Source organism: Nycticebus coucang, chromosome 24 (assembly GCF_027406575.1).
Source record: "Nycticebus coucang isolate mNycCou1 chromosome 24, mNycCou1.pri, whole genome shotgun sequence".
Taxonomy (NCBI): Eukaryota; Metazoa; Chordata; class Mammalia; order Primates; family Lorisidae; genus Nycticebus; species Nycticebus coucang.
In genome coordinates, this window is record NC_069803.1 from 27,204,177 (window position 1) to 27,225,910 (window position 21,734).

The 21,734-nt window shown below is 43.8% G+C and overlaps 1 protein-coding gene across 1 annotated transcript in view; it reads right to left on the reverse strand.

Moving 5' to 3' along the window:
• NUGGC (nuclear GTPase, germinal center associated) overlaps positions 1–21,734 on the reverse strand; it is a 51,404-nt gene that overhangs the window by 15,721 nt on the left and 13,949 nt on the right. Inside the window, exons 4-10 of the mRNA XM_053578327.1 lie at positions 16,272–16,380; positions 15,246–15,468; positions 14,482–14,712; positions 13,853–14,062; positions 9,175–9,350; positions 7,860–7,878; positions 6,089–6,178 (exon numbers count right to left, since the gene is read on the reverse strand). Of these exons, the coding sequence (XP_053434302.1) occupies positions 6,089–6,178; positions 7,860–7,878; positions 9,175–9,350; positions 13,853–14,062; positions 14,482–14,712; positions 15,246–15,468; positions 16,272–16,380 (1,058 nt within the window). The remainder of the gene's footprint in view (positions 1–6,088; positions 6,179–7,859; positions 7,879–9,174; positions 9,351–13,852; positions 14,063–14,481; positions 14,713–15,245; positions 15,469–16,271; positions 16,381–21,734) is intronic.

Consider the following 21,734-nt stretch of genomic DNA (forward strand, 5'->3'; position numbering starts at 1 on the left):
AAAATATCAATTCTAGAAGAAAATGTATAGAGAAAATAGTTCCAAAGTATATTTAAATGCTCAGAGGGGGAAAGGTACAAGAATCCTTTTGGGAAAAAAGAAGCAAAACTCTGGAAAAGGCAGTGGTGAGCAGAAGCAGCTCATACGAGCTTCACTTCCCAACTCCGCACTCGGGGACATCACAATGCTAGCTTGAGATTGGCAATGATGGGAGTATTTACACCACAGGAACTGGCAGATGCTACCCTGGTGCGAGTCTGGTTCTTTGTTTGTGTATTTGTTTGTTTGAACAATGAGCTGGTTGTTAAACATTTACCAGCACAACACAACATTGAGCAAAGGTTCTAGAAAAGTGAAAGTTTTTTAGCTGAGTGGTTAGTGAGTGATCATAGACATTTTCATGCAGAGTAATTTTTAAGCAAATTTAAAGACTTCCTTTATATAAGGAAGCCTTTTTTTTTTTTTTTGCAGTTTTTGGCCAGGGCTGGTTTGAACCCGCCACCTCTGGCATATGGGGCTGGTGCCCTACTCTTCTGAGCCACAGACGCCTCCCTGTAAGAAAGTCTTATTTTTTTTTTTAGAGACAGAGTCTCACTTGGTCACCTTCGGTACAGTGCCATGGCGTCACAGCTCACAGCAACCTCCAGCTCCTGGGCTTAGGTGATTCTCTTGCCTCAGCCTCCCATGTAGCTGGGACTGGCACCCACCACAATACCCGGCTATTTTTTTGTTGCAGTTTGGATGGGGCTGGGTTCGAACCCACCACCCTCGGTATATGGGGCCAACGCCCTACTCACTGAGCCATAGGCGCCGCCCAGAAAGTCTTTTTTTGATTAGAAAAACATCATCACTGAGAAGTCTTCCTAGAACTATACACGAATATTGTTCCAGAGTCTTTTATTCTTCTCACTTGAAGGAGAAGAACATGTACGTCTAGACCGTGTATGTGTGTATCATGGGTATTTTGGGGAGGGAGAAAACAGCAGAGTTGTCAATCCCTTTCTAATACAAAGATATAAAAGAGCTGATAGAGTAGAGGCCCTGTGATCCAGTGGGACTGGTGACAAGCCACGTCTCTCTCAAGCTGTAAGGACGTGGAGTCAAGGCTGGAATAGAGACATCTGTATATACTACTGAACGCCCTCACGCTATAGGCAGGGGTCCTCAAACTGCGGCCCGCAGGCCATGTGCGGCAGTGTGATTGTATTTGATCCTGTTTTGTTTTTTTACTTCAAAATAAGATATGTGCAGTGTGCATAGGAATTTGTTCATAGTTTGTTTTTTTTTTTTAAACTATAGTCCGGCCCTCCAACGGTCTGAGGGACAGTGAACTGGCCCTCTGTTTAAAAAGTTTGAGGACCCCTGATAGAGTCAGGGCTCAAGTGTAAAGGTCTGCTAAAATTATTTATTCTTGCTTTTGTTTTTGATAGAATTTTGAGTCTAGGAAAAAGTTCAGGGAAAGTTGAAACAATTTTCTTTCCTTTTTTTTTTTTTGAGACAGTCTCACTTTGTTGCCCTTGGTAGAGTGCCATGGTGTCATAGCTCAGAGCAACCTCAAATTTTGGGGCTCAAGTGATCATATTGCCTCAGCCTCCCAAGTAGATGGGGCTACTAGTGCCCGCCACAACGCCTGGCTAGTTTTAGAGACAGAGGTCTCACTCTGGCTCAGGCTGGTCATGAACTCCTGAGCTTAGGTGATCTACCAGCCTCGGCCTCTTGAAGTGCTGAGATGACAGGCATGAGTCACTGTGCCTGGCCTGAAACAATTTTCTACTAGAAGGTGAAACTCATGTGGAATTACATTTAAGTAGAGTTCTAAAACTATTTCAAGAAAGGAGTATGCCTCGCTGGGTCTAGGTGTTTCCACTACTTAAAATCTGGCCCTAAATTTGGTACAACTTTTAAAAGAAATATTGAAGGTTAGTTAACATATATTCCTGTTATTATAGTAAAAAGGGAATATTTTTATAGTGTCAACAAAGTGACCGCAGTATGCAGGTTCCACGGTATTGTAAAATAGAAGCAGAAACATAGCTGGAGGGTGGGATCCAGGCTGTTCATAGATACTCATCAAATTATGCTGCAGAAAAGTTAGACAAGTGTTCTGATTTAAACACATGGCTTGTTACCCAAGGTATACCATAACATATTAAAGTGTATAAGAAGATATAGTATCTGAGAAAAGAGAAAACCTGGAAGCTAAAAATAAAAGGGATTCCATATGGAAGCAGAATTGGAAAATAAGGTTGGAGTTAGATTGAAATCGGTAACATAAATTATAACCCCATTGTTCTAAATCTACCTTTTTTAGCTTTGTCATGAAATATCACCCGGCCGCTGCCTTTACTTGCAGGAAATAATTTGACACATTCCCCTAACGCCTCGACTTTTATTCTTAATATTATTCTCTGTTAAAAGAAACCCAAGATCCTTGGAAAGTAGTTGATCCGTGTCTCGAGGCGGGGAAAATAGAGTGGGCTTGAGTATGTTTTCGTTGCTAGGCAGAATGTTTTTTAAAATGTCTGGGTGGGTAATGTTGAAAAGAGTCAGCTTAAAGGGCTCCCCCTGGCCAAGACGTGACATTCTGAGGATCAAAAAGAACTCAAGAATTCTGCGAAAAGCCACGAGCTCATTATGGTCCCAAAGTTAAATAAATAAAGTAAGGTATTTTAAAGCAAAGGTAGTACCCAGCTCCAAGGACATGCTGGGAATGTCAAAATCCAGCCTGTAAATTCCATCTGTGCAAACCCTAAAAGAGTTCTGTGTGTTACTATTTTGGGAGGTACACAAAAATCCCATCAGGTCAAGTCAGGCAGTAAAACTTTGTGAATTAGGCTATAACAAAAAGCTGTGTGAGAGTTTATAGTAAAAACAGGGCAAAATTTAAGGGAAGCTCCAGGGAACCACGGGCCTGGAACAGCATGTTACTGTAGGACGCGGGACCCATGTCACCACAGCACGGTAGGACTGAAAGCTTGTGTCTCAGTCCAGAATCCTGAAGTGACAACCCAAACTCATAAGCATACTGTAATCTCTTCAACCAAGTAATTTCGGCTGATAAGGTACTATAGTTTATTAATACTAAGATGTGCATTTTTCCCACTATTTACTATTTCTGAAATGGAGATGCATCTTAGAATTGATGCAGGCCAGTCACTGCTTGCCTGTCATCGGATATCTCAGCCCCCCACCCCAAAATCAGACGTTGAGGTCTTAATCCCTAGTGCCTCAGAATGCAACTTTACATGGAAATTGAGTCACTGTAGATTAAATCAATTATATTATGATATAGTTGTAATATAGGGTAAGACCTATTACTAGGGTGGGTCCCTAATCCAATATGGCTGGTGTTCTTACAAAAAGGGAAAATTTAGATATAGACACACGCAGGTTGGAGTTATGCTGCCCCAAGCCAAGGAGCTACCAGGAGCTCAGAGAGAAGCCTGGAACGCATCCTTTTCTAGCACCTTTAGAGGTGACATGGCCCTGCTGGCACCTTGATTTAGACTCCCAGCTTTCAGAACTGTGAGATAATAACTTTTCTGTTGTGCTAAGCCACTTGGTTTGTGGTACTGTGTTATAGCAGCCCCAGAACACTGGTACACTGCATGTGGGTGCACTTGGTCATGGCTGTCCCATTGCCCTCTCTTCTAATGAGCCATGTGCCCTCTTGGTGCCATTCTATTGAACAGACATTTTAAATATCTTCCACAAGATTATAATTCAGCTTTGAAAATAAAAGTTATTGTTTACACTGAAAGGCCTGGAAATAGAAAAGTGGGGCATATATTTGATATTAATGAAAAATGCTTAGAGTTTGTGGACTGGACAATAATTCCAGGTTTTGACACCTAAATGCTTCGTGGGACTAAGGAAAAGGCAACACCCACGTGTGGATGAAGCTGGGTTATGTTTGGAAACTGAGGCGTGGTCAGTGAGTGCTTATCACGCACCCCGCAAAAACAGTGCTGAGATCAAAGCTTGCAGAATGCGTGGCAGTGACTTGGAAGGAAATTCTGGCCAAGAGCAGAACACCCGTTAAGAAATGCTGCATCCCCGGCACTCTTGATAGTACAGAGGATGATACGAGGAGAAAAAGAATTGGAGATCCTGAGTCAAAACATGACTGAGATGGGTGGCGCCTGTGGCTCAAAGGGTTGGGGTGCCGGCCCCATATGCCGGAGGTGATGGGTTCAAACCCAGCCCCGGCCAAAAACTGCAAAAAAAAAATAAAAAATAACTGAGATGAGTTGAATTCTGAATGAAGAAGTTGTAGAAGTCCTTTAACCAATACATTTACTTACATTTTCATTACTTTTGCTACAAAAGAGTATATGTGATTTTTATAAATCCATGTAAAGGAAATCTGATGGATATAAAATAAAAATTCTATGTAAAAGAAATCTGATGTTAAAGAATCCATGTAAAAGAAATCTGATGTATATAAAATAAAAAATTCTAAGTATTAAGAAAATATTATTTCGTGGTTTGATCAGCAGATTTTTTTTTCCAGAGAGATATAAAACAGTGGTACACCTTAAAATTGATGATATCTTAGATTTTTTCCAAACATGAAAATTCTGCTTCCCAACAAGGGTAGGGGAACGTGCAGCCTGAGAAGGTATAAAAATAAATATAAAGGGGGCGACACCTATGGCTCAAGGAGTAGGGTGTTGGTCCCATATACTGGAGGTGGTGGGTTCAAAACCCGGCCCTGGCCAAAAAACTGCAAATAAATAAATAAATAAATAAAAAGGGCGGCGCCCATAGCTCAGGGGTTAGGGTGCCAGCCACATACACCCAAGCTGGCAGGTTTGAACCCGGCCTGGGCCAGCTAAACAACAATGACAACTGCAACAAAAAAAATAGGTAGGCATTGTGGCGGGCGCCTATAGTCCCAGTTACTTGGGAGGGTGAGGCAAGAGAATCGCCTAAGCCCAAGAGTTTGAGGTTGCTGTGAGCTGTGACGCCACAGCGCTCTACCGAGGGTGACATAGTAAGACTCTGTCTCAAAAATAAATAAATAAAAAGAGGTGAATGAAATTAATCAACCCCATTTTATAAGTTATTTTATACTGAATTTAAGAAATGCTTTGCAAACACAATGATCTGGGTAGGTAGCATCTACTTTTGCAGGCATTTGAAGTTCATGATTTTAGTTTAAAATACTTACAGAAATGTAAGGTTTAAAATGGTGTAATTTTATAAAGGAGTTAAATCTACTAACTCTGTGTGGTAACTGAATATCAATCAAAGAAAAAGAGTCTGGGCATAACAATGATTCAATTTGCAGATACAATAAGATTTATAAATTGAGCTTAAAGGCTCCTGATTATTTTGACAGTTCAAATAAAAATTATTTCAATCCAGCAAACCCTCTTTTACGCATAGCAATCAGTTCTTTTCACAGTAAAATAAGCCAAGTGAGCCAGAAAATAACCAATTTGTTCACAGAGGGGGAGTAGTTACCAGAGGAGCCACGTGTGACATTGAAATCTGACAGGTTCAGTTTAAGGGAAGGGCGCACCTCCTCTCGCCCTCATTTCTGTGTTTTCCTAAAGGGAACTAGCCACTAAGGCCTTCTGTGCTGAACTTGCATAGATCACTGTCCGCATGGGCTGTGCCAGCGAGGGACGGAGCCCAGGCTGCTCCCCCACCTGCTAGGCCATCAGCACCCGCCTCTGTACCAATTCTCAGCATGCATATTCTCAGCATGCATATTCATATTTCCTTGAGACTTCTATTCCTTTGTAGTTTTATCATTTCGTTTCTTTCTAAAACAGCCTCCCGCTGACTTTGAATAGCTTGCTAAGTTGTGAAAGAAATAAAAGCATGCAAAAAATTAATTAAAAAATTAATAAATGCAATCTTGATGATTTTCCACACTATCTCTGAATACTCAGAATTCCAAAGCTAATGGACATTCTCTCCTAGAGACTTGACAAATTCCAGATGTCTGCTGTGGGAGGCGAGGGGAAGGTTTAAATCCAAATTGTCTATTCCAAAATTTTTGCCCTTGCTGCCACACAAGACTGGGGGCTGGGAAGCCACCCAGGGGAAAAATGCATGGGGAAATAGGGTGACTCACCTCCAGTTTTTCCTTGAGACTTCTATTCCTTTGTAGTTTTATCATTTCGTTTCTTTCTAAAACAGCCTCCCGCTGACTTTGAATAGCTTGCTAAGTTGTGAAAGAAATAAAAGCATGCAAAGAGTTCAAGGTTAGCAACACTGATGAAATGGTAAGACGTGAATTTCTGCAGATCTTCATTTGGTTCTACAGTCAAATATGCACGTACTGTACTAGGACTACATTCAGTCGACACTTCAACAATGTGGATTTGAACTGCATGGGACCACTTTGACATGAGTTTTTTTTTTTAAATAAATATATGGGAACCATTTTTAGAGATCTGTGACAATTTGAAAAAACCTGTGTACTAAACTTGTAGCCTAGAAATATCCAAAAAATTAAGAAAAAGGTAAGTCATGAATACAGAAAATGTATATAGATACTGGTTTATCATCTACTACGTGTGTACCATAAAATATACACAATTCTATCATGAAAAGTGAAAATCTGTACTAATGTACACAGCTATGATTTAACAATTAAAAAAAAATACTCCAAAAAAAAAAAAGTTAAAATGTATCAAAACTTACACACACACTTACAGATGTTACAAGACACCATTGGACATCCAGAGAAGGGCAAACAAATGTAAAGATACAGTTAAATCATAACTGTGTAAAATTAACTATAGTGCACACCAGACTACTGCAATAATTTTGTAGCCACTTCCTGTTGCTATTCTGGTGAACTCATGTCTTGCAAGTATCTCTCTTTTTTTTCTTTTTTTGCAGTTTTTGGCCAGGGCTGGGTTTGAACCCACCACCTCTGGTATATGGGGCTGGCACCCTACTCCTTTGAGCCACTCCTTTTATCTCTTTAAAATACAGCGGGAAGCTAATTATCTCTGCGTTAAGAGCTCATCTCTCCAGTAAACTGTGTATCTCAGTAAAAAGTGATCTCTAGCTGTTTTCATTGTGTTTAGGGCCATATTGTAAACCTTGAACAACACCAGGGGACCCAAAGTGCCACTTGTGATGATGGAAGTTCTTTGGAGAAGCAAGGAAAAGTCATGACATTACCAGAAAAAGCTGAACTGGTAGGTTGAAGTCTGCAGCTGTGCCTGCCAGCTGTTTCAGACAGACAGGCTACTCTTGGAAACAAAGTAAACCTACTGTATGAATAAATACAGTCCAGCACTGCGAATGTATTTTCTCTTCCTTGTGATTTTCTTTTTCTTTCCTTCTTTTTTTATTTTGAGACAGAGCCTCAAGCTGCCACCCTAGGTAGAGTGCTGTGGCATCACAGCTCACAGCAACCTCCAACTCCTGGGCTCAAGCGATTCTCCTGCCTGTGCCTCCCAAGTAGCTAGGACCACAGGCACCCACCACAATGCCTGGCTATTTTTTGGTTGCAGCCATCATTGTTTGGCGGGCCTGGGCTGGATTCAAACCTGCCAGCTCAGGTGTATGTGGCTGGTGCCTTAGCTGCTTGAGCCACAGGCACTGAGCCCCTTGTGATTTTCTTAATTACATTTTCTTTTTTCTAGCCAACTTTATTGTAAGAATATATATAATTTAAAATATATATATATATTCATCAATTGTTTATGTTGTTAGTAAGGCTTCCAGTCAACAGTGGAGTATTAGCAATTAAGTTTGGGGGGACTCAAAAGTTATACATAATTTTGGACGGAGCAGGGGGGTGGCTGCCTAACCTCCATGCTGTTCATGGGTCAACTATTACATCAATTGTAAAACATAATATTTTAAAATAACTAGGTCATACTTACTTTTCCCACCTTTCTTTCCCTGAAATGAAATTAGAAAAATGTAACAATTATTTAACTTTTATTATGTGTCGTGATGGTCTTTCCCCTTTCCCTGAAAGCAGCACAGATGCTCATGTCCGGGTGGCTTTGCATAAAAAATGTTAGGTTCAAGGCTCTCTCTTCTGCTCTACCTCCAGTAAAAAGCGTCTTTATTTCTCAATGTTCAGCCAGTGTCTTGTCAACTGTGACACTTTCTGTGACCTCACTCCTTGTCCCAGTCAAAACTGAAGCCCTCTTATCCTGGGTTCCCACGCCACTTTGCCTGTCCCTGACCTACGACCTTTAACCCTCTTTTAAATGGCAAGCTCAGGGACTAGGCAATGTGCCTCTGAATCTGCAGCCCCTACCCCTCAAACAGCGTTTGAGAAATGCTTATTAAATTGGATTGAATTATGTTTAATTATGTTTTGTTTTAGTGTTGATGCTGAAAAGGGACAACTTGAGAGATTATTCTGTGCTAGGCGCAGAGAAGGAAGAAACAGCAGTGAAAAAATATGAAGCTAAAATTCCAGCCTGGACCATGAGAGCAAGTGAGTTGGCAGAGACAGCAGTCCGACCAAAGTTGCAGGGGACCAAACGTCCTGTGTCCCCAGCACAGCCCAGGGTATACCCACTCTAAGGACGACTAACACCCCTTTTCATTCTTAGAAGTGCTTAACTTTGGACAAGATAAAGTCTTCCTAGTTATGGGGGAACAGAGATCTACATGGAAATCAACATCTGTGAACATCTGCTAAGCCCTCCAATGTTTCCCTTTCACACTAATATCTGTGAGAACATGACTCAAAGAGAATGGTTCTACTTTTGGCCAAAGTGCTAAAACTTTGAGGACTTGTTCTCAATGAGTTAAAAATCTTGGGGATAGACAACTGCAGCAGAGACTGACACACGAAAGCTGGACCGTGCCTGATGGCATTATAGACGGCACCGCACAGGTGTGGTTGTCACAGGCCCCACATCTGCCAGGGGCAGGTGGGACGTCCCACTGCCCAGAACAGGAGGTGCCATCTGCATCTGGTATGTGTCGGTGGTGCCCTCGGAGCTGTGAAGAGGATGAGCGGCACCAAGCAGCCACCTGCAAGGGGAGCCAAGTGGTCCAGATCCACAAGACAAGCTACTCAAGGGACTTGAGGTCCCAGGACATCCCCAGCAGTCCCTTTCCAAAGTCCAGGATGCCCACCATGTCACAAAGTCAAGCTCTGGTCCTTACTGTAGTCAGGACCCACGCAGGAAAGCCCCCACTGGGGTCTGCAACCCCATGAGCCCAGCATGATACCTTAGGTATTCTGGCAAGTGGAGTTTGTCAGTCTTGGTGACCACCAGGGCCACGTCCCTGCAGAAACCCCGCTGGCAGGCTCTGATGCTCTCATTCAGAAGGTCTTCATGGGCCTTCCCCCCACACACTCGCTCCACATCGCTGATGACCCAGATCGCTGAGCACTTGTCAATGGTCTGCAAAACAGGACCGCAGCATGTGTCAGCACGGGGACAGTATGTCAGTGCCAAGGGACCAATCCTTGATGTACCATCACACTGCCCGAGTCCCACCTCTCACAGCTCCCCATCACGTTCCCTGGGCACCAGCTGGACGGAGTTGCTCGCACTTTCTCAGATGTGTCGTGTGCTGTAAATTCTCAGGGCCTTTGCACGTGCCACAACCTCTGCTTAGCCTCACTTTGTTCTTCAAACTCTGCTGAGGACCCCTCCCCTGAGGATGGGCTGGCTGCCCCCCCTCCATGTCCTACAACACCTGGACTTACCGACATACCACCTCTCAGACACAGCGCTGTACAGGGTCTGCTCTCTGCCCCCACGCAAAGGGGGTGCTGTCTGTACTTTTCATCTTGAAACTCACATAACCTCAAGCCCAGTGCGTGGCCCACTGCGAGAGGCTTCCCAGAAGCTGTGGCATTAGTCATTGATAGAATTCAAGAAATCAGTCCCCCGTCCCACATCCATCACTGTCCTATTTTGCCTCAGTGGCTATCTAAGGAAAATGATTGTTTTTCCAGAACCAGTTTCAGGGGTGTATCTACCCCAAACCTGGCACCTCATGGCATCATTCTGCTCTCCGACCACCTCTGTGTGGAGCCAGAAACTGTCAGAGTCAGGTGCAAAAGCCAACGAACATGAAATCACAACTAATTATCTGCATGAATATTGCTTTATTAACTATGCAACTTTCTTGTGACCAGTGATCACAGGTCACGTTATGACATTTCTCTTACTGTGGTGTTTCGCTTGTCTTATCTCTGCACAAACAAAAAACCGGTGCAACTCAAGGCCTGAGATTATTTGAGCTTTCGCAGAAAACTGCTTTGCACATAAAGACATGACAAGCTTGTGGCCTGATAATTAAATCATTATTTTGCTTTATGCCAGGGGTTTTTAACTAGCAGAGATTTCATGTCTTAAGGATACAGACAGTCCTTGCCTTACGATGGTTTAACTTAGAAGTTTTCTTTTCGACTGGACATAAGCCCATCATAAGATGGTAACAAATTCTGGTTTAGCGGGCTCGTCAGGATGTGACTTCACTGTAAGTCCAGGAGTATGTATAATTGGTAATGTCTGGAGACATTTTTAATTGTTACAACTTGCAGGGTATGAGTGGGCAAAGGCTAAGGGTGCTGTAAACATCTCATAATGACCAGGACGGTCCCCAAAACAAAGAATCCTCTGGCCCCAAATATCAAGAGGTTGAGAAACTCCAAACATCAAGAGCTTGATCTAGAATAGTGGGTTTCAAGTCAGTTTTAGCAGTGGAAGCTTTTTTTTTTCCTTTCTTTTTTATTTTTAGAGACGGAGTCTCACTTTATTGCCCTCGGTAGAGTGCCATGGCGTCATAGTGTGGAACCTTTTCAAATGAAATCATAGGTGATAGAATCAGGTGTACCTGCCCACATAGACCTGCCCCGCCCAGGTGGGACAGACTGGCCCAGGCAGGGTCACGGCAGTGACCGCCCAGGAAGTGTCAGGCTCACGTCCCTCCCAGGGGAGGGAATGCTGCAATTGCTGCCCTCCTGAACCTTTAAATCCCCATCCGCCATAACCCACGGGTGGACTCCTCTCATTCATGCCACCTGCACCCAGGTGGAATAAAAGCCACACTGACCACACACACCAGGTCTCCCTTTTCCTTTCGTCTCGCACCTTGGAATAATCTTTCATCTTCAGGTCCGTAACCTCTCAGGAGGAGGAACTCCATCACATAAATTCAATTTTTAAAAATGAACTGCTCTGGTTGAATTGGGAGTGGAGGATTCACAGCCACCATCTGCTCAATGCCCCGTACCCCTGTCCATGAACCATTTGTTTTCTATTGAGTATTACTGAAAAAGCTTCCGTTTCTCAAGTTAGACGAACTGTTTGCTTTACAGGGAAGTAAACAGGCCTAAAATGTAAAGAGACCAGCATACAGACGATACTATGCTGACCTTCCTCTACATGTGAATAGATTAGGCAAGAAAATAGTAACCACTGCTGCCCTGTCCCATTTCCAGTTATAAGCAAGTTAGAGAAGCTTCGGGCTCTGCAGCGGCAGTGAACTGGCTGATCAGGCTGTGGGAGGCCATGAGGACTCCAGGCTAGAAGCTTGCAGGGGCAGGGCCTCCTCACCTTTATATTCCCCATGGTCCTGGTGAACTACTGGTGCTTAATAAATGTTTATTAACAGGGCGGCGCCTGTGGCTCAGTGGGTAGGGTGCCGGCCCCATATACGGAGGGTGGTGGGCTCACACTCAGGGTGGCGGGTTCACACTCAGCCCCAGCCAAATTGCAACCAAAAAGAATAGCCGGGTGTTGTGGCAGGCACCTGTGGTCCCAGCTACTGGGGAGGCTGAGGCAGGGGAATTGCCTAAGCCCAGGAGTTGGAGGTTGCTGTGAGCTGTGTGAGGCCACGGCATTCATAAAGTGAGACTCTGTCTCTACAAAAAAAAAAATTTTATTAACATGAGAAAAGGACTGCTAACATAAAAGTTGCGGTGATAAAACTTCAGGCCCCACACAAAGTTCCTAACTGCCAGGATTTGATAAAATCAGAGTCACAGAAGATACCCAAACAAGTATTTCTGTAAAATCAGAAAGACTGGACTTAGGAGAGGATGGATGACACCCCACGACCCATAATTCCATTCTCCTCCATGAGGAGACCGGGCTCGAAGGTATAAGTGACACACCTGGAGTCACAGGACTTCAAGCGCCAGGCCAAGGAAGTCACAGCAGCTTTGGGGAAAGGCAAAGCTGGCAGCCCGGAGACACAGGAAGGGCCACTGTGCTCTGTTCTCCCCACAAAGAGGGGAGTCGTGAGTGAGTTCTTGGGAGAGATCACGGACCACAAGAATGCAGGGGGCCAAGGCCAAGTTGAGCGTGGCAGAGCCGTCCCTTCCCTTCAGCCTGACCTCCTCAGAGCATGTTTTGAGCCAGGTCTGCTGGCTTTGATAAGCTGCCCAATGTATCTGAGCTGGCCGCAGCCTCAGCTCCATCTACAGAGAGGCCTGGCCACCTCCCCAGGCCACTGTTGCTCTCTTGGCTAGGCCTGGAACCCATCAGGGTTGGTGATTCCACTCAAGAGCTGAGATTTTGCAGAAACTAAGGCTCACATGGGTGGGTTTGAGCCACTGACCAAGAGGCAGGACACTGGGGTTGAAAGTGACAAGTACTGGGGAGGGGTTGTACAGGGTTGTCCTGGGGGCAGGGGTGGTAGATAGAGCCCCAGTTGGAAACTTAGAAGCCTGCACTCCAGGTCACATTCTGTCACTCACAAGCTACGCGGCCTTGGGCAAGTTACTCCCCCTCCCTAAGCATTCATCTCTTCACCTGTACAATCAGGGCAGAGGCTAGATTATCTGTATCATTTTGCCCTAGACTGTGATTGGAAACTATGGTCACCAAGCTCCCCTGGGCCCACAGTCACTCACTTAGCACAGATCTGCCGAATTTGAAGAATAGAATTCTTCTGCAGCTGCTGTGCTATTCTCCACTTTCTGATATTGGCCCTGCCGAGAGCATGTGTGGCGAAAATGAGTCATTCAGGCTAGAGCACCGTGACACAGCTGGTCTGCTGGGTTTAGGTCCTAAGTGATCTTTACCCCCTGTCTTCCATTCTTACTGTTTTGTAAATTTAGCTCCAACCCTAAAGGTGCCTGTCTTGAGTAGTTTAGGTGAATTGGTTTTAGGAGATTAATTTTTGGATTAGAATGTTGGGATTGATCACTGGGTTATGCTGATTATTATTTAAAATAAGGGTCAATCTGCTCTTTGCTTTGAACTTTTACATATAAAAGTGTGATTTTGGAGATGAAAAAACAGAACAGTCTTGGAGAGGCTACTCTCACGGTTCTCCAAAATCACTCAGCTTCTGACAAAGTTTGGTGGATCTATCCTTATCTCTGCATATTGGCTGACAGTGGGCAGGCAGCTGGACCCCCTTTGTCCTATAATACCACCTCCCTGCTTCTGATAGCTCTAGTAATGTGTTGTGTTCCCACCCTGTGCTCCAGAGCTCCCCTGGCCACCACCTGCTGTTCTTTGTCCAGCCACAACATGCCCCAGTCTGTCCTTGTTTACTCTGCCCTCTCCCAGGCCCCTCTACTGCTGGTCCTTCCCAGATATCACCTGCTCTTGCTCTAGTTACAAAGCTGACCCTGTGATTCTTCCTCTCCAATTTCTCTGGCCACCTGTATCCTGATATTTGTTGCCCAATGGCTTAGAACATAGAAAATACAAGAATTATTTTCCAATCAACTCAAAAAACCCCTGCAGCTTAGGCGGCGCCTGTGGCTCAAAGGAGTAGGACGCTGGCCCATATGCCGGAGGTGGTGGATACAAACCCAGCCCCGGCCAAAAACTGCAAAAAAAAACCCCTGCAGCTGAAGGCAGAGCAAGCTTTGTTGCTTTGGAAAGGGTGGAGGAGTTGAGGAAAGAGAAAATGAAGCCCTACAAAAGACAAACACCTTTTTCCACATCTCGTCCCTCTTGCTGTTGAAGTCGCCTGTGCCTGGGATGTCCACCAGCGTGACCCCTTCTGGGATCAGCTCGGATTTCGGAAGAGTCACTTCCACATGTTTGATCAAGGGCCAGATTCCAGCCTCAGCTGACTCTCCATCCCAACCCCTCCTCTGGGTCCGGATGTAGGGGTCCAGCTTGTCCGACAGCTCTCCTGCCTGAGGAGGAAGTACAAAGTCCTGTAAGGGCAATGGAAGGCGGAGGAGCCAAAGATAGGAGCCACTAAACCGACCCAAGACCCCTACTGCTTTCAAACTACCTTCATAAAAAAATGAATAAACCACTATTTGTTTAACTCATTGTCTTTTTAAAAATCATTTGTAGCCCAAAGCATCCCTAGTTAATCCTCCGATAACTGTAAATAGTCTTTTCTTTGCACTGAGCTCCTCCATTCAGACATTAGAAGGTTCCATGTGGCAGCCATAAATAATGAAAGATAACTTGGGTCATGCCTACTTCCGACTTGGTTATCAACTTATTTCTAATAAAAACACTGTATGTGAGCGAGTCCCCTAAATAGATTCCACTATGATACTTGAGACAACTGAAGAATTTAAAAGAACAATCTTGACACTACCTCTTCTGCCTTGAGGGAGATGATTCTGGAGGTGGGAATCTTTCCTTTGGGCTTCACCTTCAGTAGCTGCTCATAGCTCTTACTTTCCGCACCATTTCCATAAACCACCTGTAGCTTCCAGATGGCTTCCTCCACGGCGTCGTCCCTGTCCCATGCATCAGTCTCTTCTCCACCCAGCTCCTCCGTCCCATGCAGGAGTCTAGTCAAGTTCTTCAATTCCTCCTTCCACTCCTGCCAAGGTGGAGTAAGGCAATGCCCCTTATGACACATACACAGAAATGGCCACCAAAGGAGAAACCCATTGCCCTCAGCCAGGGGCCCAGGGGCTATATATTCAGGAAATAAAAGATCATCTAATATGGGGACCTAAAGAAGGAAATGGCTTGCCCGAAGTCCCCTAATAAGCAATGTTGAGACCTAGGCTAGAACCCCCATTCTCCCCTCTTACTCTGTTGAGCTTGGTCATTCTGCAATATGTTCTTCCCATTCAATAAAGGCAGGAGCTATACTTACACAGAATATAATATTAATCTCTGAGAGATAGTGAGAAGAAAAGAAATTAAGGGAAGAAAGGAAGAGAAAGAAGAAGGGAAAGAGGGAAGAGGAAAGAAGGAAGGGAAGAAAGGAAGAAAGGAATGAAGGGAAGGAAAGAAGGAAGGGAGGGATAGAGGGAGGGAAGAAGGGAGGGGGGATGAAGGAGAGAAGGAAGGAAAGAGAAAAGGAAGGAAAGAAGGAAAAGAGGAAGTAAAGGAGGAAACACTTGCCTGGTCAGAGAGAAGGTGGATTTTGGCCTCGTACTGCTCACAGCAGCCTGAGCGCACCTGCACCAGGCATGAAGTACATGTACTTTCTCCAGACACGGGTAGAAACATCACCTGCTGGATGATGGCGTTGATGAGGGAGCTCTTCCCTGCTCCAGTGCTTCCAAATAATCCAATGTAGATTGGGTCCAACGATGGCTTTTCAATTAAAGCAAGAAGCCTATTTCTGGATCAGTTTCAAAAAGCACATTGTCATGATTATCAAAGTGTAGTGTGAAGAGCGTGGAAATGGGCAAAAGAACTGAGCTCTGACCCTAAGCAAGTCCCCCTCTGCTTCTCTGCTCTCTCCCCAGTCGGAGGAGAGTATTAATCCCCGTGTACTACACAGAGGCGGCCGAGGGACCAAATGAGATTATACACAAATATCTGGTAATTCCAATTCTACACAAACCCTGTAATGTCTGTACAGATGTGAGACATCTTTCTTTATGGTTCTGTGGAAGCTGCACATTCTAGAAATAAAATTTAGGCATAGGTAAAGTAGTACGAGGAACAACACAGAGCCTTAGTGAGCAGGAGAAATTGTAGCTTTGGCACCATATCAGTCCTTCCAGTCAGGGTGACACAAATAGCTGGGGGTGTAGACCAGAGTGGCACAGCCTAGGTCAGATTCTGGACCCTCTCACTTACCAGTGATGTGACTTTCCTCACTGTCTTGCCCTCTCTGAGCCTCAATTTCAGTAAAATGGGGATGATCATAATAGTCCCTACTTTGTAGGGGTGTTGGGGGAAAAATGAAATCTGATAAATACGAAGTACTCAGCAGATTACCTGCCAACAGTGACAGCTCAATGAATGGCAACTCTTGGTTATAATAATAACAGTCCACAGCTACAGATGACAGACATTCTCGACCTGTTTGCTTAGTTTCTAATTGAGAACTCCTTTGTATTATTGAGGGAAAGCACCTATAACCATTTAAGGAAAGACATCAACATACGATTTCAGGGTAGCGGGTTTCAGACTCACATAAGATACTTGACTCCATTAGGAATGCTGTCGTCCAGGAAGACAGACTGGATGAGCTTCTGGTAAGTGTTGCTCAATACCCTTCTGGTCCGTGACTCCAGTTTTTCATCTGGAATCAACAGAAATGTATTACCTAGGAGATACCTAGCATGGATTAAGTACTAGGTCTGCAAAGCAGGAGTCTGTTGAATATTGCAAAGAAGGTAGGTAGGCAGTGGAGCAAGATGGTGGCCGAGTAACAGCTTTCCTGCAATAGGGCACGGTGAGTCTGGGGAGATAAGACTCCAGGCATCTCTGGCTGGTGGGATCTGCCTATAATCATCCCTTTGAGGGTACAGGGAGTCAGAAAGGGACTTCTGGACCCCAAGAGGAGGACAAAAACAGTGGAAAACTGGCAAGTGGTTCCGTGGGTTCGATCAACCTAATCCCGCTGGCAGCCGTGAGTACAAGCAGCAGTGAGACTGCAAACCAGAAAGGCCTTACCTGTGAACTATTTCAGTGTTTTTGGACTTGGCATTCAGTTGAACTGCCTTGGGGAGAGCTTGAGCAGGAGTGCAGAGAACTTTGGGCATTGTCTAGGGCCCCAGACTGAGCTGCTGAGCCGGATGGAGCTAATAGTGTTCGGCTGTGGGCCGCAGGGAGCCATTGTGAGAGAACTGCCCTGGCAAGCTCCGCCCTCAGGGTCACAGAGCAAGGATCAGGCGGGAGCTAGTAACCTAGTGACTAAGCAGCCTAAAGGTGGGGACTGAGCTGCCTTACAGCCTTAACCCTCAGGGGCAGAGTGAGACCGGTTTTGGCACACTGGAGCCTCAGACTGTTGCCCTGGGTAGAGTGCCGTGGTGTCACAGCTCATAGCAACCTCAAACTCCTGGGCTTGGTGCTGCCCAGACCTCCATAAGAGCTGCGCTGTGACCCCCAACTCACGACACACGCCCACCGGGCCTCCGCATGCCCTGACTAGGAACTGCGGGAGCCGTGCAACCCTGCGTCCTCCCTCCTGTACCCTCCCTGCCTCCACACCAGTCCACTCATCTGGCCAGGGACTCTGGTAGCTGCGTGCCCTCCGGAGCCCTCCCTGCCTCTGTGCAGAGCCCTTCTCCTGGCCAGAGACTGCTGGAGCCTTGGACTCTCTGTGCCAAAGTCACTGGGTGCCAGGCACTCCCAGAACCGTTCACACCACCTCCTGCCCTGTTGCTGGATCTGGGTGTGTCACACTCTGGAGCTGCTTCCACAACCAGAACTCCCCGGCTGGGGCAGCCCCAGAGGAACTATACAGGGTCACTCCCTACAAAGATCCAGCAAAAATAGAGTGATCCCGCTGGGGTCTAATCTTGGAGAGACACCTCCTTAACTCTGAGGACGACCAGAGGCAATGGTGAAAAACAATCATGATGCGAAATCAACAGAAAAACGCTGGCAATATGAATAATCAGAGTAGATCAACTCCCCCAAGGATCAATGGGGCAGACACAGCACAAGATCCCATGCATAAACAAATAGCTGAGGTGTCAGAAATCAAATTCAGAATCTGGATAGCAAATAAGATCAAATTAGAATTCCAAGCAGTAACCCAAAAGATATCTCAAGAATTCAACAAATTCAAAGACAAAACAACCAAAGATTTTGACACATTGAGACAAGAAGTTGCAGCCCTCAAAAATCTGAGAAACACAGTACAATCCCTCAGTAACAGAATGGAGCAAGCAGAAGAAAGGATTTCTGACACTGAAGACAAAGCTTTCGAATGCTCCTAAACTCTCAAAGAGGAAGAGAAATGGAGGGCAAAAACAGATCACTCTCTCAGAGAGCTCTGGGATAATTAGAAGAAAACCAATATTCATCTTATAGGGATCCCCGAAAGTGATGAAGTGGCTTCACAAGGCACAGAGTCTCTTCTCCATGAGAAAATGAAGGAGAACTTTTCAGACATGCCAAGAGGTTCTGAAATTCAGATAGCAGACAATTTCAGAACTCCAGCACGACTCAACCTATATAAGACATCCCCCAGACACATCATAATTAATTTCACTAAAGTTAATATGAAGGAGAAAATTCTGAAAGCAGCCAGACAAAAGAAAAACATCACCTACAAGGGCAAGAATATTAGAATAATTGCAGATCTCTGTGCTGAAACCTTTCAAGCTAGAAGAGGATGGCCATCGATTTTTAATCTCCTAAAACAAAGTAACTTTCAACCCAGGATCCTGTACCCAGGTAAACTGAGTTTCATTTATGACGGATAAATTAAATACTTTAACAACATTCACATGTTGAAGAAATTTGCCATAACTAAACCAGCTCTCCAGGATATTCTCAGACCTATCCTCCATAAAGACCAGCGTAATCCTCCACCACAAAAGTAAACCCACCCAGAAAATTTTGATCAAATTCCAACTTTCATAGTCACAAAAGGATTAAAAATGTCCACCAGATTCTCAAAAGGCTTATCAATATTCTCAATTAATGTGAATGGTTTAAATTGTTCTCTAAAGAGGCACAGGTTGGCTGACTAGATACAAAAACTCAAGCCAGATATCAGCTGCATACAAGAATCGCATCTTACATTAAAAGACAAATATAGACTCAAGGTGAAGGGATGGTCATCTATACTCCAGGCAAATGGAAAGCAGAAAAAAGCAGGCATTGCAATCTTATTCGCAGACACAATAGACTTTAAACCAACCAAAATAAGGAAGGATAGGCTGGACACTTCATATTTGTTAAAGGTAATACTCAATATGATGAGTTTTCAATTATTAATATTTATGCACCCAACCAGAACGCACCTCAATTTATAAGAGAAACTCTAACAGACATGAGCAACTTGATTTCCTCCAGTTCCATAGTAGTTGGAGATTTTAACACCCCTTTAGTAGTGCTGGATAGATCCTCCAAAAAGAAGCTAAGCAAAGAAATTTTAGATTTAAACTTAACCATTCAACATCTGGACTTAACAGACATCTACAGAACATTTCATCCCAACAAAACTGAATACACATTCTTCTCATCAGCCCACGGAACATACTCCAAAATTGACCACATCCTAGGCCACAAATCTAACCTTAGCAAATTTAAGAAAATAGAAATTATTCCTTGCATCTTCTCAGACCATCATGGAATAAAAGTTGAACTCAATAACAACAAGAATCTGCATACCCATACAAAAACATGGAAGCTAAACAACCTTATGCTGAAGAATAGATGGGTTATAGATGAGATTAAGAAGGAAATCACCAAATTTTTGGAACAAAACAACAATCAAGACATGAATTACCAGAACCTCTGGGATACTGCAAAGGCAGTCCTAAGAAGGAAATTTATACCACTGCAAGCCTTCCTCAAGAAAACGGAAAGAGAGGAAGTTAATAACTTAATGGGACATCTCAAGCAACTGGAGAAGGAAGAATACTCCAACTCCAAACCCAACAGAAGAAAAGAAATAACCAAAATCAGAGCAGAACTAAACGAAATTGAAAACAAAAGAATTATACAACAGATCAATAAATCCAAAAGTTGGTTTTTTGAAAAGATCAATAAAATAGATAAACCTTGGCCAACCTAACCAGGAAAAAAAGAGTAAAATCTCTAATTTCATCAATCAGAAATGGTAGCAATGAAATAACAACAGACCCCCTCAGAAATTCAAAAAATCCTTAATGAATACTACAAGAAACTCTACTCTCATAAATATGAAAATCTGAAAGAAATCAACCAATACCTGAAAGTACGCCATCTACCAAGACTTAGCCAGAATGAAGTAGAAATGTTGAACAGGCCTATATCAAGTTCTGAAATAGCATCAACTGTACAAAATCTCCCTAAAAAGAAAAGCCCAGGACCAGATGGCTTTACATCAGAATTCTATCAAACCTTTAAAGAACTAGTACCTATATTACTAAACTTCTTCCAAAATATAGAAAAAGAAGGAATATTACCCAACATATTCTACGAAGCAAACATCACCTTGATCCCTAAACCAGGGAAAGACCCAACAAGAAAAGAAAAGTATAGACCATTATCACTAATGAATATTGATGCTAAAATACTCAATAAGATCCTAACAAACAGAATCCAGCAACACATCAAAAAAATTATACACCACGACCAAGTGGGATTTATCCCAGGGTCTCAAGGCTGGTTCAATATACGTAAATCTATAAATGTAATTCAGCACATAAACAAACTAAAAAATAAGGACTACATGATTCTTTCAATTGATGCAGAAAAGCTTTTCATAATATCCAGCATCCCTTCATGATCAGAACACTTAAGAAAATTGTTACAGAAGGGACATTTCTTTTTTTTTTTTTTTTTTTTTTGTAGAGTCAGAGTCTCACTGTACCGCCCTCGGGTAGAGTGCTGTGGCGTCACACGGCTCACAGCAACCTCTAACTCTTGGGCTTACGCGATTCTCTTGCCTCAGCCTCCTGAGCAGCTGGGACTACAGGCGCCCGCCACAACGCCCGGCTATTTTTTTGTTGCAGTTTGGCCGGGGCTGGGTTTTGAACCCGCCACCCTCGGCATACGGGGCTGGCGCCCTACTCACTGAGCCACAGGCGCCTCCCACAGAAGGGACATTTCTTAAACTAATAGAGGCCATCTACAGCAAACCCACAGCCAATATCATATTGAATGGAGTTAAATTGAAATCATTTCCACTTAGATCAGGAACCAGGCAAGGTTGCCCATTGTCTCCATTGCTCTTTAACATTGTAATGGAAGTTTTAGCCATTGCAATTAGGGAAGAAAAGGCGATCAAGGGTATCCACATAGGGTCAGAAGAGATCAAACTTTCACTCTTCGCAGATGACATGATCGTATATCTGGAAAACACTAGGGATTCTACTACAAAACTTTTAGAAGTGATCAAGGAATACAGCAATGTCTCAGGCTACAAAATCAACACCCATAAATCTGTAGCCTTTATATATACCAACAATAACCAAGCTGAAAAAACAGTCAAGGACTCTATTCCTTTCACAGTAGTGCCAAAGAAGATGAAATATTTGGGAGTATATCTAACAAAGGACGTGAAAGATCTCTACAAAGAGAACTATGAAACTTTAAGAAAAGAATTAGCTGAAGATGTTAACAAATGGAAAAACATACCATGCTCATGGCTGGGAAGAATCAACATTGTTAAAATGTCCATACTGCCCAAAGCAATATATAATTTTAATGCAATTCCTATTAAAGCTCCATTGTCATATTTTAAAGATCTTGAAAAATAATACTTTGTTTTATATGGAATCAGGAAAAACCTCGAATAGCCAATACATTACTCAGCAATAAAAACACGGCAGGAGGAATCACACTACCAGACCTGAGACTGTACTATAAATCGATAGTTATCAAAACAGCATGGTACTGGCACAAAAACAGAGAGGTAGATGTCTGGAACAGAATAGAGAACCAAGAGATGAATCTAGCTACTTACCGTTATTCAATCTTTGACAAGCCAAT